This window comes from Trachurus trachurus, assembly GCF_905171665.1.
Source record: "Trachurus trachurus genome assembly, chromosome: 3".
Classification (NCBI taxonomy): domain Eukaryota; kingdom Metazoa; phylum Chordata; class Actinopteri; order Carangiformes; family Carangidae; genus Trachurus; species Trachurus trachurus.
Window position 1 is genome coordinate 15,402,383 of NC_139893.1, and position 25,435 is coordinate 15,427,817.

A 25,435-nucleotide genomic window follows, 5' to 3' on the forward strand; every position below is an offset into this window, starting at 1 on the left:
GGACGGAGGGAGGGAGGGAGGGAGGGAGGGAGGGAGAGGCACACTGATAGGGTATTACATTTTTATGTCTTCAATGTCTTGGTGCAAAAATGATTTGAACAATAATTGGTAAATAAAATTAATTACTAAAATGAAGCAGTCCTTGTTTGTTTGTCTTGTCCTCTGATACGCTGCTGCTATTTATTTCCCTTCTGTTCTGCATTCATTAAATTTATGTTCCTCCTGACTTCAAGGGATCATAGCAGTCGAACAATCACTGTATTTGACCTCTTATTTAGAGAGATCAAAGGGGAATTTAGGGTTTAATGAGCCCCTCCCTCACAACACCCCCAGGTGTAGATGAAGAGAGAGTAAAAGAGTGGGAGTGGAAGATGACAGGAGGAGGAAGGACAAACAAACACACACTCACGTCCCAGTGGACCAGTATATCTAACACAGTGTAATTACAATGGGGAGCTCCTTTAATTGACTCCTACTGCAAACCCCCTGAGTCTGGTGTGTGTGTGTGTGTGTGTTAAGTGTGTGTAAGGAGAGAATCCCTCATGAAATGCTTTAATAAACAACTTCAGGTTAAGCAGTATGAAAATGTATTTTGTGTAATAATTTTAGTACAGCAGTGCTCTCCTCAGAGGAACTTTTTGGCTCTATATTTAGACTGTGTTATATCTGAATACAAGGTTGTGCAGCATGTAGGTTTATACACGCTACATCGGCTGTAATTAGCGCAGCCTGTTTCAATATTTTGTCTCTAGCCAGTCACACTTGGTGTGTTGGATTCGTCCTACCTGACTTCGATTGTCTCCTGTGACCTAAAAGCCACTTTGGACGACTACTGCAGATGTTCCCCCTTGCTCCGACATGGCTGCAGGTGTTCATGTGGTGTTAAAGAGGACGTATGCAGGATTTGTAGCTTAACTTTGCTACATTTTTACCTTAATTAAACAGCTTTGGAGTAATTGTGACGGTTTAATAAATGGCTTAACTTGTTACAGGGGCAGTGGAGGCTCTCTGACTTCCACGTGCGAGTCACTTATTTGCGTCACTTGGCTGAAAAATAACTTTGTAAGATCGGGGTCGCCGCCCCGGTGTCCCAGCTCTCGTCTCTGCGCACCGCGACACAAATGCGCCCCGTAACCCGTAATCTCTTGTTTATGACACAAATATACACATCGTAACATCGTACATGATATATAACGTTATCTACCGCTCTATTGATTGATTTCTCACCGGGTTTGTTGTAAACAAATGCACATGGACAGGAGGAGGGTTAGCAAAACAGTGGAAAGGTGACCAGACTTACATAGTTCCTCTTTAATATTGGCTTTTGCCCACATACATGTCGGCCCATACACCTCAGCAAATGTTCAAAGAAATCACAAATCAAATCCAAGTTGCTGACAGTTCGAGGGATGCAGCCAAATACGCAACATGGGAAAAAACAATCAGTAATGTTGTCACATTGTCCGCTGATGCCCCCCTCCTCACCTTGTGATTAAAGAAGGTGATGTGTTGATCAATGGTCAGCCCCATAGGCAAAGTGTGTGTGTGATTTTGTTTGGATAGCTTGTTGTGAATATACAGGTGTATTTACTAGTTGTGTAAATGTCATTAGCTGCAGGCTACGTAATCTGATTTTAACACATGGCAAAGGTTTCTCATAATGACACTGATATAATCACTCTGATATTGACTGACTGGTGTGTGAGTGGCATGACAGATGGCAACAAAGGTGTGTAACGACGTAGCCCTGTTTATACAATGTACTCCTTTGTACCAAACACACACACACACACAGCACGGTGAACAGCACTGCCCTTGTGAGTCAAGGACATCTCTTAGCTTCACAGGTGAGGGAACACAGACTATTTCTGCCAGGGATGAGAAAGAAGAACAGTTTAGAGAGGAAGAGGACGAGAGAGAGAGAGAAGAAGAGGAGAGAGGGAGATAGAAGAAGAGGAGAGAGGGAGGAAGAGTGGAAAGGCGGAAATGAAAAAAATTCCCCCTTAAAGATCGACAATCGCCAACAAATATTCCACCTTGCTGAACTGAAATTGTAGTGGCCTATTTCCAGCTGAACAGATGGGCAAACAACCATAGCAACCACTTTTTGAGCCAATTAAGGCAGTTTTGAACATGCGACGGACGGGCGGTGCAATATAGTGACTTAATCAATGTCCCAGATTCTAGTCGCATTTCATCATCTCAGTCCAGTTCCTCAGTGTCGGAGATGTAACACGGATCAATCATCTGTCCTTGATTGAAATGTGCTATTGAAACGACTGTAGTCCAGAACTTTATTAAAACCTGTTCCATCAATATCACAATAATGCTCCCTCTCTCTTTCTCTCTCCCTCCCCCTCTCTCTGTGGGTGGGCTTCCCCCTCAGTTATCTGACATTTCAGAGATTAGAGGTTCTTGATCTTTTATTCCACTTCCCAATCTCTGCTCACCACACCCTTTTTTTTTTTTTTTGCTTCCTCTGCCCCCCCTCCACCCCCCACCACCTTCCTTTTACTCCTTCATCCTTTCATCATCCCGTGGTTACACCATCAGATGATACTTACTGTGAGCCTCCTCCACCTCTCTGAAGGAATGGGCAATGAGCTGATGAAGAGCAGGAGGAAAGGGGGATGGGGATGGGGAGAGGAGAGGAGAGGAGAGCGTGGAACAAGGGAGGAGAGAAGAAGGGGTGGAAGAGAACGAGGCGTGGGGAAGATGAGAGGAAAAAGTGAAATGAGTGGCTTGAGGAAAGAGGAATGGGGAAGAAGGTGTGAGAGAGGGAGGGGATGGGGGGATCAGAGAGAAGAGGTGATGAGGATGAACAAGAGGTAGTTTCAAAGTCTTTTTTTTTACACTAGTTTATTCCACATTTACAGTTGTAGCTCCCATACATTTATTCACCACCACTACTACCACTTTTTTTTTATCCTTTCTCCTCCTTTTCCTGCTTTCCCAGCAATATTTAAAATGTGAAATACGGCAGGCAGAGTTTCCTTAAAGCTGTTATTCTAAGATTAGTTTAATAGAAATCTCTATTTTTTCCCCCCACTTTCTATTCACGAGTTGTTTAGTTATTCAAGCCCATACAGTAAGAGAGCTCCTCTTAATATTAGGAGGATTCTTTTATATGACTGCTCTCTCCCCCTCCTCCTCCTTCTCCTCCTATTTCTAACATCTCCCTACTTATTTGTGATTGTAAAGCTTCGAGACACAAGGTATGCATAAAAAGTAAATGTAAATGCCGGCTTCTTCCATCTTTCCCCACCGTCTCTCATTAGTCCCGACAGTTCCTGGTTATGGTGTTTGCTGTTTTGTTGTGAGGAGCCTGATGGGATGGGGATGATTGCAGCGCTGTTGCAGCTGATTGATAACTGAAGCCACAGCCTCTGTTTTCCCCAAGTGTCCACACGGTCTGTGTTTTGGTTTTGTGTGTGTGTGTGTATGTAAAGCTGTGGAACAGGGATGAATGTTTTATATACCAATCACAACGGGATGTAAATGATGAATATTCAGTGTGTGTGCCGGTCCAAATCACCCATCATCTATCTTACTATTGCTGCTTGCCCTGCCTGCTCCATAGATCCACAGATATCGCTTCATATACCGTGCACTTTTCTTTCCTTTCCTTCCTTTCCCGCTCTGCCTCCTTTTCTGTAGAGGTCACCATTAATATCCTATTCCTTTAGGGGATCTATGAATCAATAACTCAGCACACACACACACACACACATACACATGCACATACATCCCGTGCAGAGCTCACAAAACATGGATGGACATATATTCACTCTTTTTTTCACCATTTTCCACCTGATTTTCCTTTCCCCTCATTTCTCTCTCCAACTCATCTGTTTCTTTTTTTTTCTTTTTTCCCCCTCTGTCTCACCTCCACCTTCTCCGAGTCCACCTGCATTGTCACCCAAGTTTTAAAAACGTTGTCACCATGGATTACTATGCACAACCAGACACACCACTTACCCAGCATTCCTGGTGATGACAGGGTGAGCCAGGGCAGCTACCTCTGTGCCATCATGTACAGCTGGTGTGTGTGAGCTCCACTGAGCAGAAAAAATGCTCTTACAGATCGCTGCACACACACACATGCACACACACTCACACTGGTTGCTCCTGTGTTGACAAGCTCTTCAGCGTTTTATATACGTACAGCGGGGAAAATAAGTATCGAACGTGTTAAGACTTGCATGGTGAGCATGCATAGAGGCCATGGCGGTTAAATGCATTACTCATTGTTTTTTTTAACTATACCTGCTAATTGCAGGTCTCTCTATAGCTCTCTGTCAGTGATCCTTGGCTCTTGGACAACTCCAAGACACCTTGGTGATGAGAAACCTTTTTATGGGCATCAATTTGGACTAGACCATCTGATATTACTTTGCACAGATAGGGGACAGGTTTACTTTCTAAATACCGACAGACTCCAGCTGCTTTCTTGGCTTTCCAAACCTTTTTGCACCGCCTCCTTTTCTTCATGTGTTCAATACTTATTCCCTGTGTCATTTCACTTTATTACTTACTTTATGTTTATGTTTATTTGCACGATTATAAAAGCAACAATGAAATAGAAAAAAAACAAAACATGTGCGAGTGAGGTAGAAACCCACCACGGGCTTATATTTAAACCTCACCTATAAAAGCAATTGCACAAATAACAAAGCAAAACAAACAAAACACATTTATGGACATAAATGTTTGGATTTCTTTGTATGTGTGCAGTACTTGGGTTGTTGCCGACATCTGGTGAAAATTTCACGTCAATAGCTCTATCAGAAATATATTTTCGGAGAAAAATGTCGATCCCCGCTGTACCTTTTATCACTATATCTATATAATGTGCTGTACTGTGAAAAGTAACACAACAGCACGAATGACCAGTTCACTTTCACCTCTGGTTCACTATAGAGCGCTGAATGCCAAGCCCGGATCACTTTCCTCTGCATGATCTGAAGTGAAATGTCCATTTTAGACTCATGTGAAGCTTCCACCAAGTGGCAGCTCATTTCATTATGTTGAGGAAGGCAGACGACAGAGAGAGAGAGAGAGAGAGATGTATGGTCTTATTTTCTGGAAGAGGATTGAAGCTGTGACTCTGCTGAGACTGAGCGGTTATTTGTCTGACCACTGAGAGCTCGAGGTATAGGCGAACCCTCCCTGCAGGAATAACTGTCTGTGTGTGTCTCTGTGTGTGTGTGTGACATTTCTATCATGCTGTTTGATGCTGCCTGGAGAAGCTAGCTTTCAGACGGTCACCTGCTGTTGTTGATTTCAACCCCCAGACCTGCGTGTGTGTGTGTGTGTGTGTGTGTGTGTGTGTGTGTGTGTGTGTGTGTCCTCATTCTTGATTTTCTTTGTCTTCTCCCTCTGACATTGGACATTTTTTTTTGTCTCATTTCAGTCTTTGAAGCCACTTGACATTTTAGTCTCTCTTTAGCACCAGAGGATTAGTTGACAGAGATGAAAATAATACGGGGATTAAGATGCAAAGAGAGTGTCAGGTCTGATGCTGTTATCTTTGCCAAGGAAGTTGTGTTGTTCTGAACTGGGTGGAGGGATGGGGCAGGAACGCAAGAACACACCGAAAATCTTAGTGCAGATCATTATTTACTATGAATTACTACCATGAAGTCTGGTATATGTTGTTCGACTGTGGCGATCAGTGGAGACATCTTAGTTTTCATTATTTTTATTTTCAAACCACTTCTTTCATCAGTGGTATTTTATGAAGATTCAGTGAAATATGATCTAAATATTTCACTTCAATTTTGTCAACATCTCATCTTTGTTACAGGTGAAAAGGTTAGTGTCTGTCCAGCATTATAAAAAAGAAATTCCCTCATAAAATTCACTTTTGGAACTTGTATCATTTCCATAACATAGTTTTTTTTGTGCATTTGTATAAAGGGGTTTTGTGTCAGATGTTGATGGCTGCGCCAGATCTGCAGCTCCATCCATAAAAGTCTCACTATATTTGAAAACAGTCCACAACTTCTTCCTAATGGGTATCCATGTGTGAAGCCAAAAGCCTGCAGATAAATGAAGCTGCCGGTAGATTTCTTGTCAGAAGAGGCTTATGTGATGATGGATATCCAGCTCATGCTGCTAAGTCTGTGGGAAAGAGCAGGAGTTCAGCCACAGTGGTTCTTCTCTGTTTCGGCCAAAGCCGTCACTAACTCGTGCCCTGATCACCAGAAAATTATTGTGGCACTCAGTAAATTCCAATTAGCCTTTCTGTGTGAGCTGCTAGTCTACTATTGGCAGGACCGGTGAGCGTGTGTGAGTGTGTGTGTGTGTGTTTAAATGTTAGATGGAAAGGTCAGAGGGTTCATCAGAGTGGAAACAAAATGAGAGAGCTGCAGGTACTGGACTCGCATGTGCAAACACACAAACACACTCACAATCCTACTGTGACCAAAAGACAAAATGCCAACGGGCACAAACACAGTTAATGGCTCTTGTCACACAGTTCAATTGGAGGTTATTTACTCATGTATTTACAAAAAAATAATTTTCAATACTAAGATGGATAATCTCGTCCTGGTTACGACATCCAGGGCAGCGAGTAAATTGAATAACGTCTGTAATGTTGTTGTTGTAACTTCTTTTTCTCATTTAATTTATTCCCTTCCTGCTCTTCTTCTTCACACATCCATGATTCTGCTTCCTTTTCTGTTTGTCTTGGTTTTAAATCTATTTTCTCACTGCTCTCCATCAGTCACTGTTTTCTCCTTTCCTCTCTTTGTCGTTCTTTTTGTAATATTTTCTGTCTCTACCCCAACTCTCTTCTCTGCCCCTCGGGCTCATGGTTTGTTCCTGAGACAAAAATATCATCCAAGGAGTTTCACTAATTAACTACTTCTGTGTGTGTGTGTGTGTGTGTGTGTTGTGCTGACATGACTCTCTCTCTTCCCAGGGTAACAATCAGTATGAAGTTAGCTCTATTTGTTGTATTTGTTCTGTGTAGTTGAATAAATACATGGGAATAAATAAATGAATTATTGAATAATATGAATTATAAATGGGACAGTGTTTCTATAGACAAAACACACAGTGAATAAATGATGAACGCTTTTCACAGTTCTGTAATTACACAGTCGTAAAGGAGCCATGTTGACTGAAAAACAGAATACAAACAGGATTGTGGTTCATTTAAAAGGTTAAAACAAAGTATTTCCCTCTTGCCTCTCATCACTTAGAGGGCAGTTAAATTGTACTTTCACTGTCTTTATATTTAAAACTTGAAATTAAAAGAGCTGACACTACTAAATGGTCAGTTGGACTTCTGAAATCCCTAAGCTGTTGAGCAATTTAAAGGAGCAGTTCAACCAATAACAATTATTCCATAATCACACTGGCTCACAGTTCTTTTGCTTCTTGATGACATTTAGCTTGTTTGTATTGGTGTGTGTTGCACAGTAGGTTTGTTGCCTGGTCTTTCAAAACAGATACTGACAGGGTCATGTGTTCGTCATTATGTAGAGGGACAAAATTAAACACAAAATGTGTCGTGAGTTAAAAACTGTAACTATGGGTGTTCATTGACGTCACCAAACATTGTTACAGCTTTCGATCTGTTGGTCGACCAAAATAAGTACTAACTTCTGAAGTAATCAATCAGGACATTTGGGAATTTCTCACTATAGTGATAATGAGAAACAACATTACAGTATTTGCTACCTTTTTATATTTCTGAAGGGGACATAATGATTTGTAAAAACAAAACAAACCATTCACACTGAAACTAAACTAGCTGCTCTGTGAGATAAAAATTGAATAATAAATTGCTTGTACATTCCCACAGTTGCATATATTTTGCTTTGTTTGTGTGTTTTTCAACACAAGTTGAAGTTCTGTGACTCATGTTTGGATGTTGTTTCAATGAGCTGCATTAGTGTTTGAATTAATAGCTTTAAACCGAGGTCTGCTGTACATGTTGTTGTCGCTGTTCTCCGGTCAGTCCACCATTATATCACTGTCTCCTCATTCTGGTGCCTGTCTCATTCAGAGTGGGTGTGCGCTTGTGTGTATGTGTGTGTGCACATAGATGTGCACTTTAGGAGATGGATGAGGGTAATTTCCATTGGCTCAGGCAGTACTTTATCACTGTGGTGTACACACAACCACACATACATCCGCACACACACATACTGGACACATCCTGCATATACATACACATGTAGCCCTGCAGGCACTACTTTGTTACTATAAGCAAAAAACACATGGTTTTAAATCAAAAGTAGATTACATTACACACACACACACACACACACACACACGCACGCACACACACACACACACGCACACACACACACACACATGCAGAAATACATACTCTGTGAAACCTTTTGCACAAACACATGTGAAAAAAGCATGGACACTTGTGGATGGCAACCACAAGGTCACAGTGAAAAGATCACAAAGCCATAAATGCACACACACCAACCAACAGTGACAGGGATGTTTAGATTTTATCTGATGAATCTTTTATTTATTTTTCTGCCGTGTCAGTACAGTGCATCGGTCTCATTCTCACAGGTGTGAAAGCAAAGTCCAACATTTTTCTAGCCAACACAGGACAATATTGAGCTAAAGATGTGCAATTAATATATATTTTAGATTCATTTTGATACATGTTTGTCTTTTCTTTAGAACAAGCCCACTCATATGCACACTTTCCACTCTTATGCTAATTCCCTGATTGCGTGTCTCTGTGCTAATGACACCAGTTAAATTAGTCGCCTTTGTTCAGTGAAGGACACACACAGATGGATGAGAGAGAGAGAGCATGTTTAAATGTAAGGAGCTGCAGATGACAAGCTGACATTGAGTGTTTTGGTAATCTACATTTAAGTTCTGTTTGTTATGTGATTTATTTAAAAGTCAGAGAAAATGCAATCACGCCTAAGAGAGCAGAATAAAGGTCAAGTTAATCACTTAACTTACAATAATGAGTTATGCTTCCGCTGCATTTCTAAAAAAAAAATCCCAATTCACTTCTTGTTATAGAAATATACATTTTGGTATCTTAAAATGTATTGTTGAAAATGGTATTTTCTGACTTTATTGAAAGCTTCTGTATATTAACTTAACTTGTGGTAGCTTTTACTACTGTAGATGCAGAGAGGTGAAGTGTGATGTGATAAGAGTCACTTAATAGAGAGAAATGATAGAAATTGTTGATTGCTGGACTTAAAAGGAGGGCATTTCTATGGTAACGTAATCCCACCCTGCATGAAACAATAAATCCCATCATCCTTTTCACCTTAATGGGAAAGTCCCGTAACACTGGACAACAGCATCCACTTGTGTGCGGTATATGCAAAAATATCACCAACACACGTTTGCATGAACACACACACACACACACACACACACACACATAGTAACTCTCTTAAACACAGCTGTAATGGGTATGTTGTCGTTATTAGGATGATTATTGATTAAACATTAACTGTGCCATAAAAACACCATTATCACCATCATCATTGCAATTTAGCATGCAGGAGCACACAACGTGTTTAAATGCACAAGCTGTATGATTGTATTGTAATGTATAAGCATTAAGGTAATCCTGAATACATTAACACACACATACGCACAGATATACACTTGGATATTGAATGAAGCTTTTGAACTATAACCTGACATTCATTCTGGAGTGGGAGATAATTGTAGTTTAACAACCTTGGGGATTATATGTGTGTGTGTGTGTTTGAGAGGCAGAGAGAAAATACAACAACAGAAGACGTTTATATGTGTAAACCCATCACACAGGTTGTGTGCCTGTAGTGAAGATAGACATAAGTCATTATTCCCTAGGTAAATAGATACAGACAGGTGACAGATCAGAGGAAAAACCTGACGAATGAGTGGAGCAACAAGACGACAATGCCTTTATCCGTGGGGAACGAGGGGTCAGTGAATGGTTTGATATGAAAATTGTGTGAATCATATGCTGTCGCCTTCACAGCCACCAGATCTTGGACACCTCTGGGAGATTTTAGACGTGTTAGACAGATTTTGTAATGTAGATATAATTTGCCTGCTAGAGTCACACAGGACAGTGACAGGCAGAATAGCAGCAACACTTGACAATATTGTGACGTCCAATGCAACACGCAAAAGCCTCAGAAATCTGACTCAACACCTCCACCCCGACACACTCGACTATAACATATGCTTCAAAGGTTAATGCATTGTCTTTCAAAATGCACACATAAATACACACCCGTATTAAAAGCCCCAAGGTTCCCGCATCTTCTCTGAATCATCACCATCATCTTTTAGACATTTGTCTTTGTTGTGCAGAAAAAAAACTGTTATTACATCACAGTCGAAACTGATGCAAAGGAAACCAGGAAGAGGAAGAAAGGGAGAAAGTGCACTGATCAGGCATAAATTCATACTATACCTATTTGGGTAACACTTTATTTTAAGGGGTCCTTGTTCCTGTGTATCTACCTAATTAATTACAGTGTAATTACCTATGTAACCGTATGTAATAACATGTACTTACATTGTAAATACATAGTGTATTTTCGTGTACTTACAGGTCCTTGTTGCACTTGTAATAAGAAATGCTTGTGCAAAGAGAGAGGCCACTTTGGCATTTCTTATTACAAGTGTAACAAGGACCTGTAAGTACACCAAAATACACTATGTATTTACAATGTAAGTACATGTTATTACATACGGTTACATAGGTAATTACACTGTAATTAATTAGGTAGATACACAGGAACAAGGACCCCTTAAAATAAAGTGTTACCGCGATGTTTTCTGTGCACTTGTCCTGCCTGAAGATGCAAATGAGGATCTGCTCGGAACAAAGCCAAAGCACTAAAGTGATGCAGGTTGTTATTTTTTTTTATTAAAATCAAATGTGAGCCCAGTGGTTTTTCTTTTGCAGAGCAGTAGCTGATAGACAAACACAACAGACTTCAACAGCAACAACAACAACAACAACCTTCGGCAAAAACTCAGCAGCAGAGATAAAAAGGGGCTGGAAGTTGGAGATTTTGGCTTAAAGAGTGCTGCACCAAGCCACGGACAAGAGTGCCAGTGTAACATGTCTTGATAAAGAGACAGAAGTTAGAAATGCCCAGAAGTTGGAAATAATTGGGATCAGCAGTTGCCTGTGCGTCCTTGGACAGGTTAAGCTGAACTGAAAATGGATGAGAGGAGAATTACAAGTCACTTAGTTGGCAACCATCACAGTGTTAACATTTTTACCCTCAAAAACCTGCCCAGACTATTTGTATGCCCCAGGGCTTACTCTGTAATGCACACAGCCGATGGCCTGCTCCCAATACGCCGCTGACATCTCTCTTATGAGGGTTAGAGTCTCCCGAGGGCTCACGTGTCAATCACAGAGACATGCAATAACGGCAACTGCTAGCTGTTCATTATTTATCAAGTTCAACAGAGAGAAAGTGAATCAGGGGAGATACGGGACTTATGAATATTTGAATGAACATGGTGAGCGCTGTCTAACTGCTGAGCCACATTTATTAAGTCTGTTGGTCTTTTCAAGGACGATTTGAATGATGTAGCACAGAAAATAGGCAACATTGTTCCACAGAGGGCCAAGTGTCTTCATTATTTACCTGCTGTTCAGCTGGCAGAAGACACTGACTTCATTAGTTTAGTTGTCTTGTTAGAGGTGAGTTCATATCGGCCGTACAGTATCTGACTGGACTAAAAACTTACAGACTCTCCCCCTCCACCGCCGTCCTTGGTGTAAGAATTAATTAGGTGTGTCTGTCCCTCTTGGTCTCTTTGTTTGCTTGTCTGCATGAATTTAATGGTGCAACTATTTTTATAGGCACACCAGTAAAAAAAAAAATGAATCAGTGCATGAATGCTGCTACAGAGTTTGGCGTTGTACGGATATAAAATATGTGACTTAACTGTGCTGACTTTCAATTTTCAATTCTTTGACTCTTTGACATCGTCTCTGCAGCCAAAGCTGTCATAAGTACACACTATTAAGCATTAGTTGAGCATTAATAAACAATACTGAATTCTTCATTTATAACACATAAATAGGCTACTCATTAGTATGTAGTTTATACATAGTGCTTATCAATAATGAGTAAAACATTTTTACCTGTGTTTATAAACTACATATTAATGAGTATTCATGTGTTATCAATGATGAATTCAGTATTTAAAGCTTAACTAATGCTCAATAGTGTGTACTTATTATAAAGTGTTGCCAAAGCTGTTTATTAGACAATATTTAATCTCCCATAATCAGTGTTCAAGTGGCGACCAAAGGCTTGTGTGCAGGAGTTCACTATAGTGCCTCTACTTCAACCCAACTACAGCTTTGTGTGTTGGTAACAAGTGGAGTTGGGTTGAAGTAGAGGCACTATAGTGAACTCCTGCACACGCGCCTGGTCGCCACCTGTCTTACAAGTGTTTATAAATATCACCTGACATAAACACTTGTAAGACACGTGTTCCAGATACTTTACTTTACCTCGTATACAAACAGAGATTATGTGTCCTGTCCACCTGCAGGATGATAGGATGTTTTGTTCATTCATGTTTACAGCGTACTCTTCATCTGAAGTTAATATTTAGGTGCTTCATAGATGCATAATGAGCTTGTTCTTTGTTTAGAAATGATCAGCTTTTTGAGATGGAATTTTAATAATGTGAATCTAATGTAATTACTCACATAGTCACTGCTTTGCAATTCATAATCCAGACCTTAATGCTCACGATCACTGTCTCTTTTTGTTAAATGTAATAGTTATGGGTGCAGCAAATGCACAGAGGAAAACCCACTCAGAGCTGACTGACTGTTGCCGTCAGAGTGGAAGGAGGAACAGCTATTCCCCCGTGAAAAACACCCTTTGCTTCAGACTACAGGAGAGCAGTCAAGCAGTAAAAACCGATTTCCAGCAAAGAATACCGCTCTGAAAACAATAACCAGTTCTTTTTATCTTCACCCACCCCCATTCTCCGGCTTTAACCTGTCTGCAGACTATCTGCTCGGCCGAACGTCACTGTTTTCCTTTTCCTTTCTTTTTTTTAAGATTAATTTCTTGCCTTCTTGTTTTATGTAACTGTCTTGTTTGCTTTGTTTCTTGCCTCATTTCTTTCCTTCCTTTCTTGTTACTATACAGAAAGTCAGTGGTCAGAGAAATGGATTAACGGAGTGGAAAGAAACAAACTACTTCGACCTCTCAGGTCACATCTGTAAATGAGTTATACTGGATCCTCTGCAGCTGTATAGGCCGAACTCACCTCAGCGCTTTACTGGATAAACACTACTGTATCTGTGCGTCGTTGGCTTTGTGTGTGTTGGTGTTTCGTAACCTTTTCTCCTCACTGATCAAACAGTTTCACATTAGAGAGCTCCTCCACACTTAGTACTTGTTAAAGTCCTCTATGTTGGCCACTGAGTTTCTTTCCTGGAGCAGTTAATGGTTAAAAAAACGCTGTTGAATGGCTCCTCAGCATTTGCCATTATGGATGGGAAGCCTCAGTTTGTTAATTTTATGCACCGAGATGACATAATTACGCAGCATTTGCATTATTTGTTGGAGCCCAAGGCTGGAGCTGTAATGATGCTGTGGCATCTGTTGCATGATGTAGAGTTTATCGATCTGAGCTGCCAAAACACACAGGAATGCTTAATTCATGTTGCTAATGATACCCCAAAAATCAAACCTTATTGAAGAAAGCAGCTTAGTGAGAAACGTGTTTACAAAATGCCTTTTGACGGGCAATAAGAGAGCGAAGGAAAGAATGGCCCAGGGATTAATTCTGCAGTCATCAGGGGAGATTTATCTGTTACTGCTTAGGAAACTGATATGATTTTAACACATTTACATTCACATTTGTTACGTCTCACAGTAATGTACAGTGTAGCACCACCACTAGAAATATACATCCTAATGTGTGCGTAGGTGTATGTGTGTGTGATATACATTATGTTCCATAAATCTGCCTCCATCTACTATACATGTGCTCGAGATCTGGATGTAGTGGATATGGGGGAAGTGTACTGTGTGTGTGTGCATGGGTGCAGGAGCTTAGTAGCTCATCAGCTGAAAATGTGCCAACTTGACAAAAACACATGTCGACTTTCTTTTCTCATTTCTCGTAGAGATGATTGGGTATCAGCATGGAAATAAGTCATTAGAGAGCAGGAGGCAATCTTGTGTTCGATTGCTTCCAGCCCGGGGCTATTGTGTGTGAGAGAGAGAGAGTGTATGTGAGAGAGTTAGAAAGAGAGAGGGGGAGAATATGAGTTCTCTGTATGGACCATATAGTGTTTGTTTACGAGGATTCAAGTACACACATGAGTATGCTGGAAATTTAAGGTGTTGTTTATAGCTGTATGTAAACAGAATTTCTATGTATGTGTGTGTGTGTCAGATGGTTGTCTTGGAGCTTGACCACAATCGTAACTGAACCAACCAATGATAGAATTACTCAGTTTTAAACAGTGCTATAAACAAGCCCCATACAGCCACAGCAGTTTACCTGGATATTGTTTTAATATATTTTGCATGTGTCTTTGGTGTATTTAATGGCTGTAGAAACAAATAATGCCATGGTGTAGCTGCAGTTCTTCCATGGTGTCTCTGTCCAGTGTTGGACATACTCTAGCTCTTATGCGAATACTAGTGGTGTTGTGATACCGTATGTTGATATTGACTATGATACTTTATTGTCATGTACATGCATGTGCAATGAAATTAAGCTGCACAGTCAAGATGCAGACTAATAAAAAAAGAATAAGTAGAATAAACAATGTAAGTCACTCACACATCAACATTCATTCACTGACCACACAGCAAAACATCACACACACGTCAGTACCAGTTTATTCCGGGACCAATACCAAAGTACAATAAAATGTCTGTTAACCAGATACAGTATTACACGTTATTGATATAAGTTGCCTCACTGTTCAGCGTGGTCATGGTTGTGGGGTAAAAACTGTTCTGGATCATGTGGTGCATGTTTTAATGGATTTAGTAAAGACATTAATATTGTTAATATTGTGTTAATAATACACATTTGATAATAAAATGATTGCAGATCTAAATTAGACTTTTGAGCTTGTTCAACTGGTTTTCCTTTCATTGTTCTTTTGGATGTTTATGGTGCGGCCACAAGACATACAAAACAAACAATTAACAAAGTTAAAGATTAATCTCATTGACAGCATTTTTCCCCCTTCTAAACATATTGTGATACTTTACTTTTGACAATCATGTTGAGGAAATCTGATATTTCAACAGGTTTGTGTGATAGAAAATAAATCGAGCCAGACAAAGCACATTGCAGTGATATATATGGTGGAGTAATTATCCCAAAACATTGACACACTTGAGGATGTAAAAACACATTATTGAAAAATGTTTTCCTGCAGCTTTTCCATCTACATCTATGTGGTCCTCCACTCAATACTCTATACCCATGTTTTCCCAGAGTGCACCTTTCTAATTCAGTCCACCTGGTCTTGTTCACGCTCAGCAACTTTGCTTAACAAGTTTAAACACATTCCTGCTCCACCTTCCTCCTCCCTTTTCTGTATTGAGCCTTTTCTTCCTCACTCCTCTGACATTAGCCTTGTCCCACCTCCCTCTACATCCCTCAGACCTTCCTGCTGCTTCTTAACTGTCTCCTTCCACCTGTCTCCCTACGTCTTATCTCTTCCTCTCCTCCATTTTCCTCCTCATGTCATTCTCTTATCCCCAGTCTCTCACACTGTCCATTTCTGCAGTGGTTGGGCAGTTTTATGCTTGTTTAAACAGACAGACTTGTGTCTATGTGTGTGTGCATGTGTGTAAGGGATGCAATGGACCAAAAATAGCAGCTACAAAAAAATTAAAGGAGGGAATGAGTTTAAAATCTGAGTACAACATGAACTATTTTACATCTAGTAAGAAATATAAGAAAATATATACAGAATTCTGCATAACACATTTCACCATTGCCTCTCCCCCCCCTCTTCCTCTCCTCTCCCCATTTCCCTACTTTGATTGAAGACTTATAGGTTTTCAGAGGTAATCTCTGTTTGGCATTTGCTGAGTTTTCAGGTTAATTTAAAGAGCAGCACCTTAACAGATCCAGATCCTAAGATGGATAAGGCCAGGGCTTGGGTGGATGGAGGCTCTTAAGGGCAGTTGTGTGAAGTGAAGTCCATGGAGAAAATACATGCAGACCTGATTGAGTGGTTAGAAGAGACTCATAATGCTCAGTACAAGTCTGAGGAAATAGTAGTTACTGGATGTAATGTTAGGCCTATGAGCATGTACTTCTGGAGCATGTTAGATCCTTATGTTAGGAAAAGACATGACAGATGTACTGTAAGTGAAAATTTCCTGTCTTAACTTCCCAGACTGTTGCTCTGAAATAAGTGTTCAAAACCCTCCAGTGTTAAAGCACCACCCTGAGAGCAGTGTGCTGCTGCATCCACAGACTTGGAGAGTCAACACTGGGGAAGCATGGAGAGGTTCTGCACTGAATTGAGACTGTTTAAGTTGATTATGCGGTTGCCTATGCTCTATTATTCCAAACAATGGGCTCGTCCGGGATTTGAACCCGGGACCTCTCGCACCCGAAGCGAGAATCATACCCCTAGACCAACGAGCCACCTACATCCTGCCTTGTCTAGTTCTTGGATCTAAACATCTATGATGATCCACGAGTAGTAGGCCTGAAAAGCTTCATGATTAGTTGGAAGAAACTCATAATACCTGCAGAAATGTATGAAGCATGAGACACAGGTCACGGAAACTACCTGCTGCAACATACTCAAGATGTTAATTTAAGGGCTTTGTATTCCAAACAATGGGCTCGTCCGGGATTTGAACCCGGGACCTCTCGCACCCTAAGCGAGAATCATACCCCTAGACCAACGAGCCACATGTGTTAGATCATAAGCACACATGCTTTGTAAATGAATTGAGGGCATGTGTGCTTATTTTAATCACCAATAACGTAATCTTTATAGCATCAAGAATGGCACTGCAACATTTTGTATTTTACTAGAAGTCTTGTGGTTTTTCATCATCTTTCAGTTATGTATGAGTTGGTCACATTAATTCACTACATATCCACCCCAAAACATCAAAGATAGTTTCTTTTAGATAATATTTTGAGCATATGTGAGTGTCTACAGGAGAGTAAATAAAAGGAGAGTCAGATGGGGATGATATACACTGACCCTACTCATACCTGATGTCTTGCTGTTCATTGTCAGATCTTGTTTTTTTTTTTTGTATAAACAACCAAAGTAGTGACTGCAATCAAACAAAAAACAAAGCTCACCAGTTCTGTGGTATCACAAATGCACCATAAGGGATCAGGGTTAATAATAGAGTTAAGTGCACTGTCAGCTATCCGGTCAGCAGGGGAGATGGATGCTGATTAAGTTCGACATGTCCTTCAGATGATACTTTAACTCCCCTTCAGACCTCGGGACACAAAATAATGTTGTGGATTTTAACTGTAGCTCTTGACAGGAGCTTTCTGCCTGTGGTGTCCAAGCACATCAAAAAGCGTTCACACAGGGCGCTCTGCAGCAGCTGGTGCACACAGAGCAGTTAGCCGCCTGCTCCTGAGGGGTCATCCCATCAGGACGTAGCCTCTGTCACCTACAGACAAACCAGTCTGCACTGCACTCAGGGACTCTTGTTAAGCCCCCATTCAGTCAGTGGGGAAGGTGAACTCTGCCTTCCTGCTCAGTGTGAAACCTCGTTTTAGGAGATTTAGATTCACATCACAGATGAACTCCTTATTTTGTGAGTTGATGTGAGTTGGTGTATATGCAGAGAATATTCTAAGAGTTCTTTAACGTATATACTGTCTACTGCATGTGCACATGTGCTATACTTCAATGGGGGTTAGTAGCATGGACATTTCTTAAATGGTCCCTGACTGTTGATCTTATTCAAGATTCAAAATACCTTTATTATCACTGCACTGGTGAAGCAATACAACAAAATCTAGTTTGGCAACACCAATCCAGCCACAGCAGCATGTCTGAATAATAATAGTGATAACTTGTTGCAAAGTGCATTAAAATGACCTCATAATTAAACCCCCTATTAAGAACTTTTAACTGAATATGCAAAAGTCTCTTGTTTCTGCTGATGTCTCTGTATGACCTACAACAGCAAATGAGGCCATCGGTGGCAAGACAAGCTATTTCTTAAAGGGGTACTTCACCCAAAATCAATAATTCACCAATTTACTCACCATCATGCGGAGGGAGGGTTTGGAGAACTTTCGGAGCCCTGAGGCCACGACATGAAAAAGTTGTTCAGAAAAAATTAATTTGATCTCTGTTTTTAGCCTTTTTGTAGTAGTAGCTCCCAGTGGCTGCACGAGATGCACAGGACACTTGCGCCAGTACGGACGAGCAGTATGGTATATTTGGATGTTTCATAGTGTGTTTTGGACGATTCAAAAGTGAACTCTGTCCGCCGCCATTATATGAAAATCTGTTGCCAGCCGGACCCCCCCTGGAACTCCAAAAGCGTTTTGATAACTCCAAAAGTTCTCCGAACCCTTCCTTGGCATGACGGTGAGTAGAAAACTGGTGAATTATCGATTTTTGGTGAAGTATCCCTTTACTAGTGTTACTCTACCTTCGGGAGGCAGTGGTCAGGTCGACATGTCCAAACGATTTACGGCACTCGGACCAGAGATGGCACGTGCGAACCAGATAAGCGTCTTTACGACAATACCAGCTAGAGCTCATGGGAAATGCAGACTTCATTCTGGCAAAACGCTATTGCTTTTGTCCACAGGGGTTGTCAAAATCAACACAAAAAAACATTTTAAAATAACCTTAAAATGTTATTGCCACCGGTGTTCTGTTTAGGTGATGATACATGAGCTGACTCTGCATATACAGTATATAGAGAAATATTTTTGTTAGTTAATGTTAAATTGGGTAAAAAAGTAAAGACACACGCTAAGCTCTGTGTGGAAGTGTGTTATACGTGCTAAATATGCAGTTTCTAATTGTTAGGCTGATCAGAGGCCAAAGATGCGATGGTGCAAACAACCATGATGAGATCGTGGAAAATGAAAAGACTGATTATTCTCAGAGGGTTTGTCGCTACAAGCTACTCTCCCGTGATGCATTCTTCATGTAAGAAAATACTATGCCTATTGCCACTGTGAGGAGGAATGTGTACTTTTACGACCTATTTACTGTGATATTTGAGACAGAGAGTCACATTTATAATATTAAATCCAGAAAAGTGTGTTGATGCAACAGTGTACGAGTGAGGAGGTGATGTTCAGCCTCGTTTTTTTTTTCATATTTCCTCAGTAATTCTGAATATGTTTGTCTGCCTGTCTATTGAGAGATGAAAGAGCCATGATTAGGTCATAAATACTTTATCAAAGCCTTAATAGTGCGCTCACACACACACAAACACACATACTCACACACACACAGATGCGGCCTTTGATGGTGTCTGATGGCCTTTGTTGTTTTCCCCTGATTGACAGTAATTGAACCGATTCCAGCAACATTAAAGACATAAACCATCCAGTCGCAAGGTTTTTGAACTGACATGACAGGACAAAGCAAACCAATCCAACGGCTGCGATATGAGATGACAGGACCTCCGCGCTCCCCACCGTCCCAAACCCCCCATTCATCCTCTTAGAAACGTGCCACCCATATATGTTTCCAAAATGTCACTGAAATCATTTTGATCTGCCCTTCCCTCCATGAATACTTAATGTCAGCACAGACATTCACACAGTGCAGTCCTGCAGCTGAGTTTACCGCGAGCGTTACCGCCTCTCAGTGTTCTCCTACTCCTGACTTGTACCTTGACGGGCAAGTTGTGGTTTTGATCTACCGGTAATCACATCCATCTTCATTTGGAAAGTACAAACTAGTGCAGGCTGCATTTCTAAGGTGTCTCTTATCGTCACGTTTTCAATGTAGGCGACAGAGATAAAGACCAAGAGAGGAGACAGTTTTCAACAAATTGTCAAGTCTGCAGAAACTCACCAGCTCAGTTATCACTTAAAGAAAAACTTGACTTTGATGCTGAATTTATGGAATAAGCAGATTAATTACAATATCGTTTTATCAATACTACTCAAGACTGCATGCTTGCCAAAAAACTGCCCCCGACTGGAACCCGCATCAGCGGTTTTGCATGAATTTGCCTCTAAAACAACTCTGTCTCGTGACGTTCTGTTATTATCTCATAGCGTGGTGAATGTGCAGGTCACAACTTGTCCACAAGAGCGTTTTGGAGTTGTTGGATTGTGTATTTGATGAGTTTGATGAGGGAAATCAAGAAATCCCATTAGCCTCCGTAGCGTAGCTCTGAGCAGCTTGCGGCTCTGCTCTGCTGTTCTAAAAATAGCTTGCACCGACAATTAAAGGTATCGAACCTACTCCTAAAACTATAGGGATTATGACAATGGGCCAATTTGCCAAAATGTTGAACTATCCCTTTAAAGAAGTACATTGTATAGTCTTTACTTATCTCTGTCTATCTCAGCTGCTTGGTGTTTGTTTGCCTAAATATAGCTCTGGTGTTTTCAGACACTGTGGTGTCAAGTCCAAAATTTACCATCAAATTCCATCAGTTTCTTGTGTTTTTTCTTCCCCCCTACAGAAGATGACATTTTTGGATACAGGGGGTGTTTTTGATCTTATTTTTCCATTTTCCACATCACAGGCTGCTCACCACACCCTTCAGTCATTTGCCTGCCTTTGCTTCTTTTCTTCTATCCCACATTTGTAATTTCTACACATTTCATCCATATCAAATCATCAGAAATATTGGGTGTGACAGGCAGAAAAATAAATGAGCAAACAAATGAATGGAAGAAGGGGCTGACATGTTCTGTGCCATTGCCACAAGATGCACACTCTCTGGTGTCTTTTGTACGGATGCAGTAATTGTGTAAATCTTCCACAAAGGCAGAGACTGAATCATACGTATCAGGCCTCTAATCTCCATTAAGAACCTGCTGTTAAGGATTTCTTCTTTATTATTTGCTCGCGAGCTCCTTTGATTTCATTTGGTGGAATATAATTCATTCACCGGAGATGGATAGAAAGTAGCTCTCCACACACCGTAGCGTCTCTCGCTCACCTTCTCCTGGAGCTGGATCCTCCTCATGTCAACCTCATCTGAACCCACACTCGCCCTATTTATTAATGAGGAGATTATAAATAAACAGGTTAACTGTAGGAGGCTCTCATCGTGAGAAGGAAATGGCCATCGCCATGGTTACTGGGGGATGATGTTGTTTGTCCAGCTGTGGTGGGTAGCCTATGTTATGTGCCGTTTCTCTGAAAAGGCCTCAGAGAGAATCTACTGTGGAATAGATGTTCAGCTGATTAAAAATTAAGCTGATTAAAAACGCATTCATTTGATTGAAAGAATGAATAGATAAAGGCCAGGAAGATTATAGGAACAAAGTGACATCCTCCCATTAAAACGTTTAAAACCTCACTATACCTTCTGCAGCAAATTATTATTTTCATTATTTATTAATCTGGTAATCATTTTCTCCATCAAGTAATAGTTTAAAATGCCCACTGACATCCCAGAGCTCAATGTGACATGTTCAAAATTGCTTGTTTTGGCCAAAAGTCTAAAACTCATCAATATTAATGTATTATCCCAAATAACTAAACCCTGTAAATATTCATGTTTTAGAAGCTAGAACAAATTTTCACAGCATCTTTACATAAAAAAATATGTAAATAGTTGACGAATTGTTGTAAGTAACAGAACACAATCATGTGTATATAGTTTGTTACAGCAGTTCAGTGTTCAACATTGGTTCATCTCTACTGTTGAAGAACTTTGTTATTCACTTCTGAGTTCACAAAGAAGCAGAAAGAAAAGAAGATGGGGGTTGGAGGGGTCGAGGAGGAATAAGATGAGACAAAGACGGGAGTCAAATCGAGGCGTTTAGGAATTTATTCATCAGTAGTTTTCTGTGTAGTGTCTCTGTGAGACAGGGAGACCCACAGGGGCAGGTGCATGTGTTCGTGTTTATGTATTGGAGATGCAAAAGGCGTCCACCAGCCGGCTCTGCAGATGTGGATGTTCTGCCAGATTGATTCTCATCCCCCGAGAGAGAGATAGGAGGAGAGAGAGCGAGAGAGCAAATGTGTGTTGGTGTGTTGGTGTGTGTGTGTGTGATAGAGAGAGAGATCTATACCCTGAGTATCCTACAGCTGTTTGTTTAAATTCTGCCTCCCGTTCCCTGTTTCCAGCTTCTCAAATATGAGATTCCCCTTCTCTGTTTTGCATGATACAGACAAACAACAACAAACAACTGTAACATGTTTATAACAATTTATGTGAAATTACATTTTGCAAATTTCCTCACAAAACGATTCCTCGAGCCCAGACTCATAACCATCCATGTGTTTCTGCTAAAGGTGACGACTACTTCATAAAATCCACTTGAGAACACTTGATATATTGTTATTTGTATTTAACACATTGCCATATTATATGATGTATCTGCCTCCTGCACATTAGCTTTATGGCAAAGACGATGGATGTCTGTGGGAACAACTGAATAACAATCAAGTGCGTGTGTGTGTGCATGTGATGAAGAAAGAAAGATTTATGTGTGTGTGTGTGTGTGTGTGTGTGTGTGTGTGTGTGTGTATTCTGGGTTTTTGTGTCACCATGTTTCCTCCTCAGTTCTGCGGTGAATAAATGAAGTAAAAACCCTCATATCCCACGAGGACAGACTCTAATGGTGTTTATTACGAGGGCAGATTCAAGTCAAATCAGTTTGATGGGGTCTGGTCCTGGTGTGAATATCAGCAGGATGGAGAACATCTGTCTGCGGCTCACTGTAAATCTTCCCCTCCCACTCTGAGCACTTCTCTGTCTGCCTCCCTCTCTGACAGCCTGAATACTAATATCTCTGAAGTTACATTTATTTATCTACTTTCTGCAGGGGGACGGAGAAATAACAGCACCCACTGTAACATACACAAACACACCACAACCGCAGAAAAACACTTGTTTACCAGCACGAGCTCAGTAATTGACACATCAAAGATTTTTCTAGTGTTTCTTTTTTTTTAACTTTCACATCTTTGTTAAATTCTGTCAAGTTTTTGTGTATTTATGGCTGATTTCCCCGACTTTTTATATAAACTCTCACTGCCTCTATTTTATTAAACAACTTCTCTTCAGACACCTTATCATTAAAAACCATCTTTGCAGCAGCTCAACAGAGAAAGACAACCTCACGCTCACTTCTCCTGAAAGCTTTGGCTTCACCATTAATTTATTTCTGAAATGTGTCTTCTAAATCAGGCAGACCACCCAGATGCATTGTGGGAGGTTTATTCGTGGAAGTGTTAAATCTTATCCAATGTTTAGACATGTGATAAACTAAAATTGTCTTAGTTCTAGATGTAGATTTAGGAGGCACAATTCTTGGCGCACTGTGTAATGTCTGTATTTAATTAATAATATCCTATTCATAATTAAATCCAATAACAAACAAGAGAAAGCTGGAAAAGAAGAAACACCCGAAAATAAACACTGGTGGCTTTCATGTGTCAGTTACTGAACTAGTGCTGGTAAACAAGCTTTGGCAATCCTCCAAGTACTTGTGGAGATTTTTGTCTGGACTAAAGTGGTGGAGTCACAAGACAAGTGACAAATTATGGGGGGATTGGGAGGGTCTTAAAATATGCCTGGATCTTGTCCTGCGATTTCAGGCAGCCCTAAAATGGACTATACCAGTTCTAAACCTTAATGGTATAGCTGCACATCTCACTCTCATATTGGTTCAGGACCTTAAGTCTCTGTAATCATCATGCAAACAAATTTACATAAATATAAGTAGATAACTATGTATCTTATCAGATGCCCTTTAATTTCTTAGCTCCAGAGTTTAGCTGGTTTCTATCTTAAATTTAAAGTATGATAATTAGCTGGTAATAAAACATTTTCAGCTTTGATATAGCTTATTATTACATTTCAATAGTTGATTTTTGTACCTGTGTTGGTCTTTTACTTCTCTATTAGCTTCCATAGTAATCAGCCTTTGTTTTTTTCTTAGAGGAATTCATATTTAATTTTGGTACTTGTACATTAAATGGAGCATTTACATCTGTCTTTGTTCATTATTGTAATAGACAGTAGGTAAAGAATATTGAGTATTTTAACACAGATTTATACGTAAATGCAGATTATTGATATGAGCTATTTGGTCAGCCTCATATGTTAGATTTAGATGTTTTTTTCTTCAGTTTATTGATTTTTACAGAGTTAAACTATCTTAACTAAACAAACTGCTGTGATTTGTGAATTTGTGGTCTTCCTCTGAGTCATCTCCTGTCCTGGTCTGTCCTTCACCCGTTTCCCCTCTTTCTCCCTCCTGTCATTCATCTCGTTTAAGGTGATATGGTTTCACACCATCTCTATCTCAAAGGAATTTCTGACTGTATTTATTTATTTATTTATTTGTGAAGTGTCATCTAAACCCATCCGTCTCTTCTGTGTAGTTTTTGAGGAATGTTGTCTTTTAATTTATACCTTTCCACTGTCTTTCTTCTAGAGACTCTTGTTGGAACGAATGTTTTCCATACTCAGTTAATAATGATTGTACGTGGTCATTGAAAATTTGTGTCATTCCAGGTGATAAAGAGAGTGCAGTTCCTTTACCATATACTACAGTATCAGAGATCTCAGCACGTCGTGTTAGGTGCTGGAGATGTGCAAAATTCTTCAGATCATGAGATGAAAGTTCCTGTTGTTGCTTCCCTGAGGCAATTTAACAAATAATCCTTTTTCTCTCTCTTGTCTCCTCTTTCTCTCCTTTAGGTGACATGTAATTGTTTCACCATCAGTGACGCAGAGCTGCAAGAGATTGGAGTTGGGCTGTATCCGAGGTAACACACACACACACACACACACACACACACACACACAGGCCAAGGTGTAAAGCATACACATCTAGAAAAAAAAAACATCATTAATTTCAATTTAGCTCATAATCTTTGTTATATGGTGTCCCTGTCTCTCCAAAAATGCCAAAAATGTAAATGTAGCTCCATTACCTGCCAGATCACCGCATCCCAACCAACCCCACCCATAGCCCACACCCCCTCACTCACACACACACTCACACACACGCACATACACACTCTCTATTTTCCTGGCAGTTCTTTCAAGTACAAAGAAGAAGAAGGGAATTTTTATTTTGAGGCGAAAACTTAAAAATAAATGTTGACAGCATATTACAACTGTGCGTGTGTGTATGTGTGTCTCTTGTCTCTTGGCATGCAGGAGTGAACCACACACTCGTAGAGCAAAGCGGTATGCACTGTAATCCCGGTACGGAGTCCGGGGTGAATGGGGTGGGATTTGGCCGGTCGTTGCAGAGTTGCTAGTGTTGCTACGCGCATGCA

The 25,435-nt window shown here is 40.4% G+C and overlaps 1 protein-coding gene across 1 annotated transcript in view; it reads left to right on the forward strand.

Moving 5' to 3' along the window:
- smyd3 (SET and MYND domain containing 3) overlaps positions 1 to 25,435 on the forward strand; it is an 84,238-nt gene that overhangs the window by 45,581 nt on the left and 13,222 nt on the right. The window contains exon 6 of the mRNA XM_083994809.1: positions 24,849 to 24,916. Within this exon, the coding sequence (XP_083850935.1) occupies positions 24,849 to 24,916 (68 nt within the window). The remainder of the gene's footprint in view (positions 1 to 24,848; positions 24,917 to 25,435) is intronic.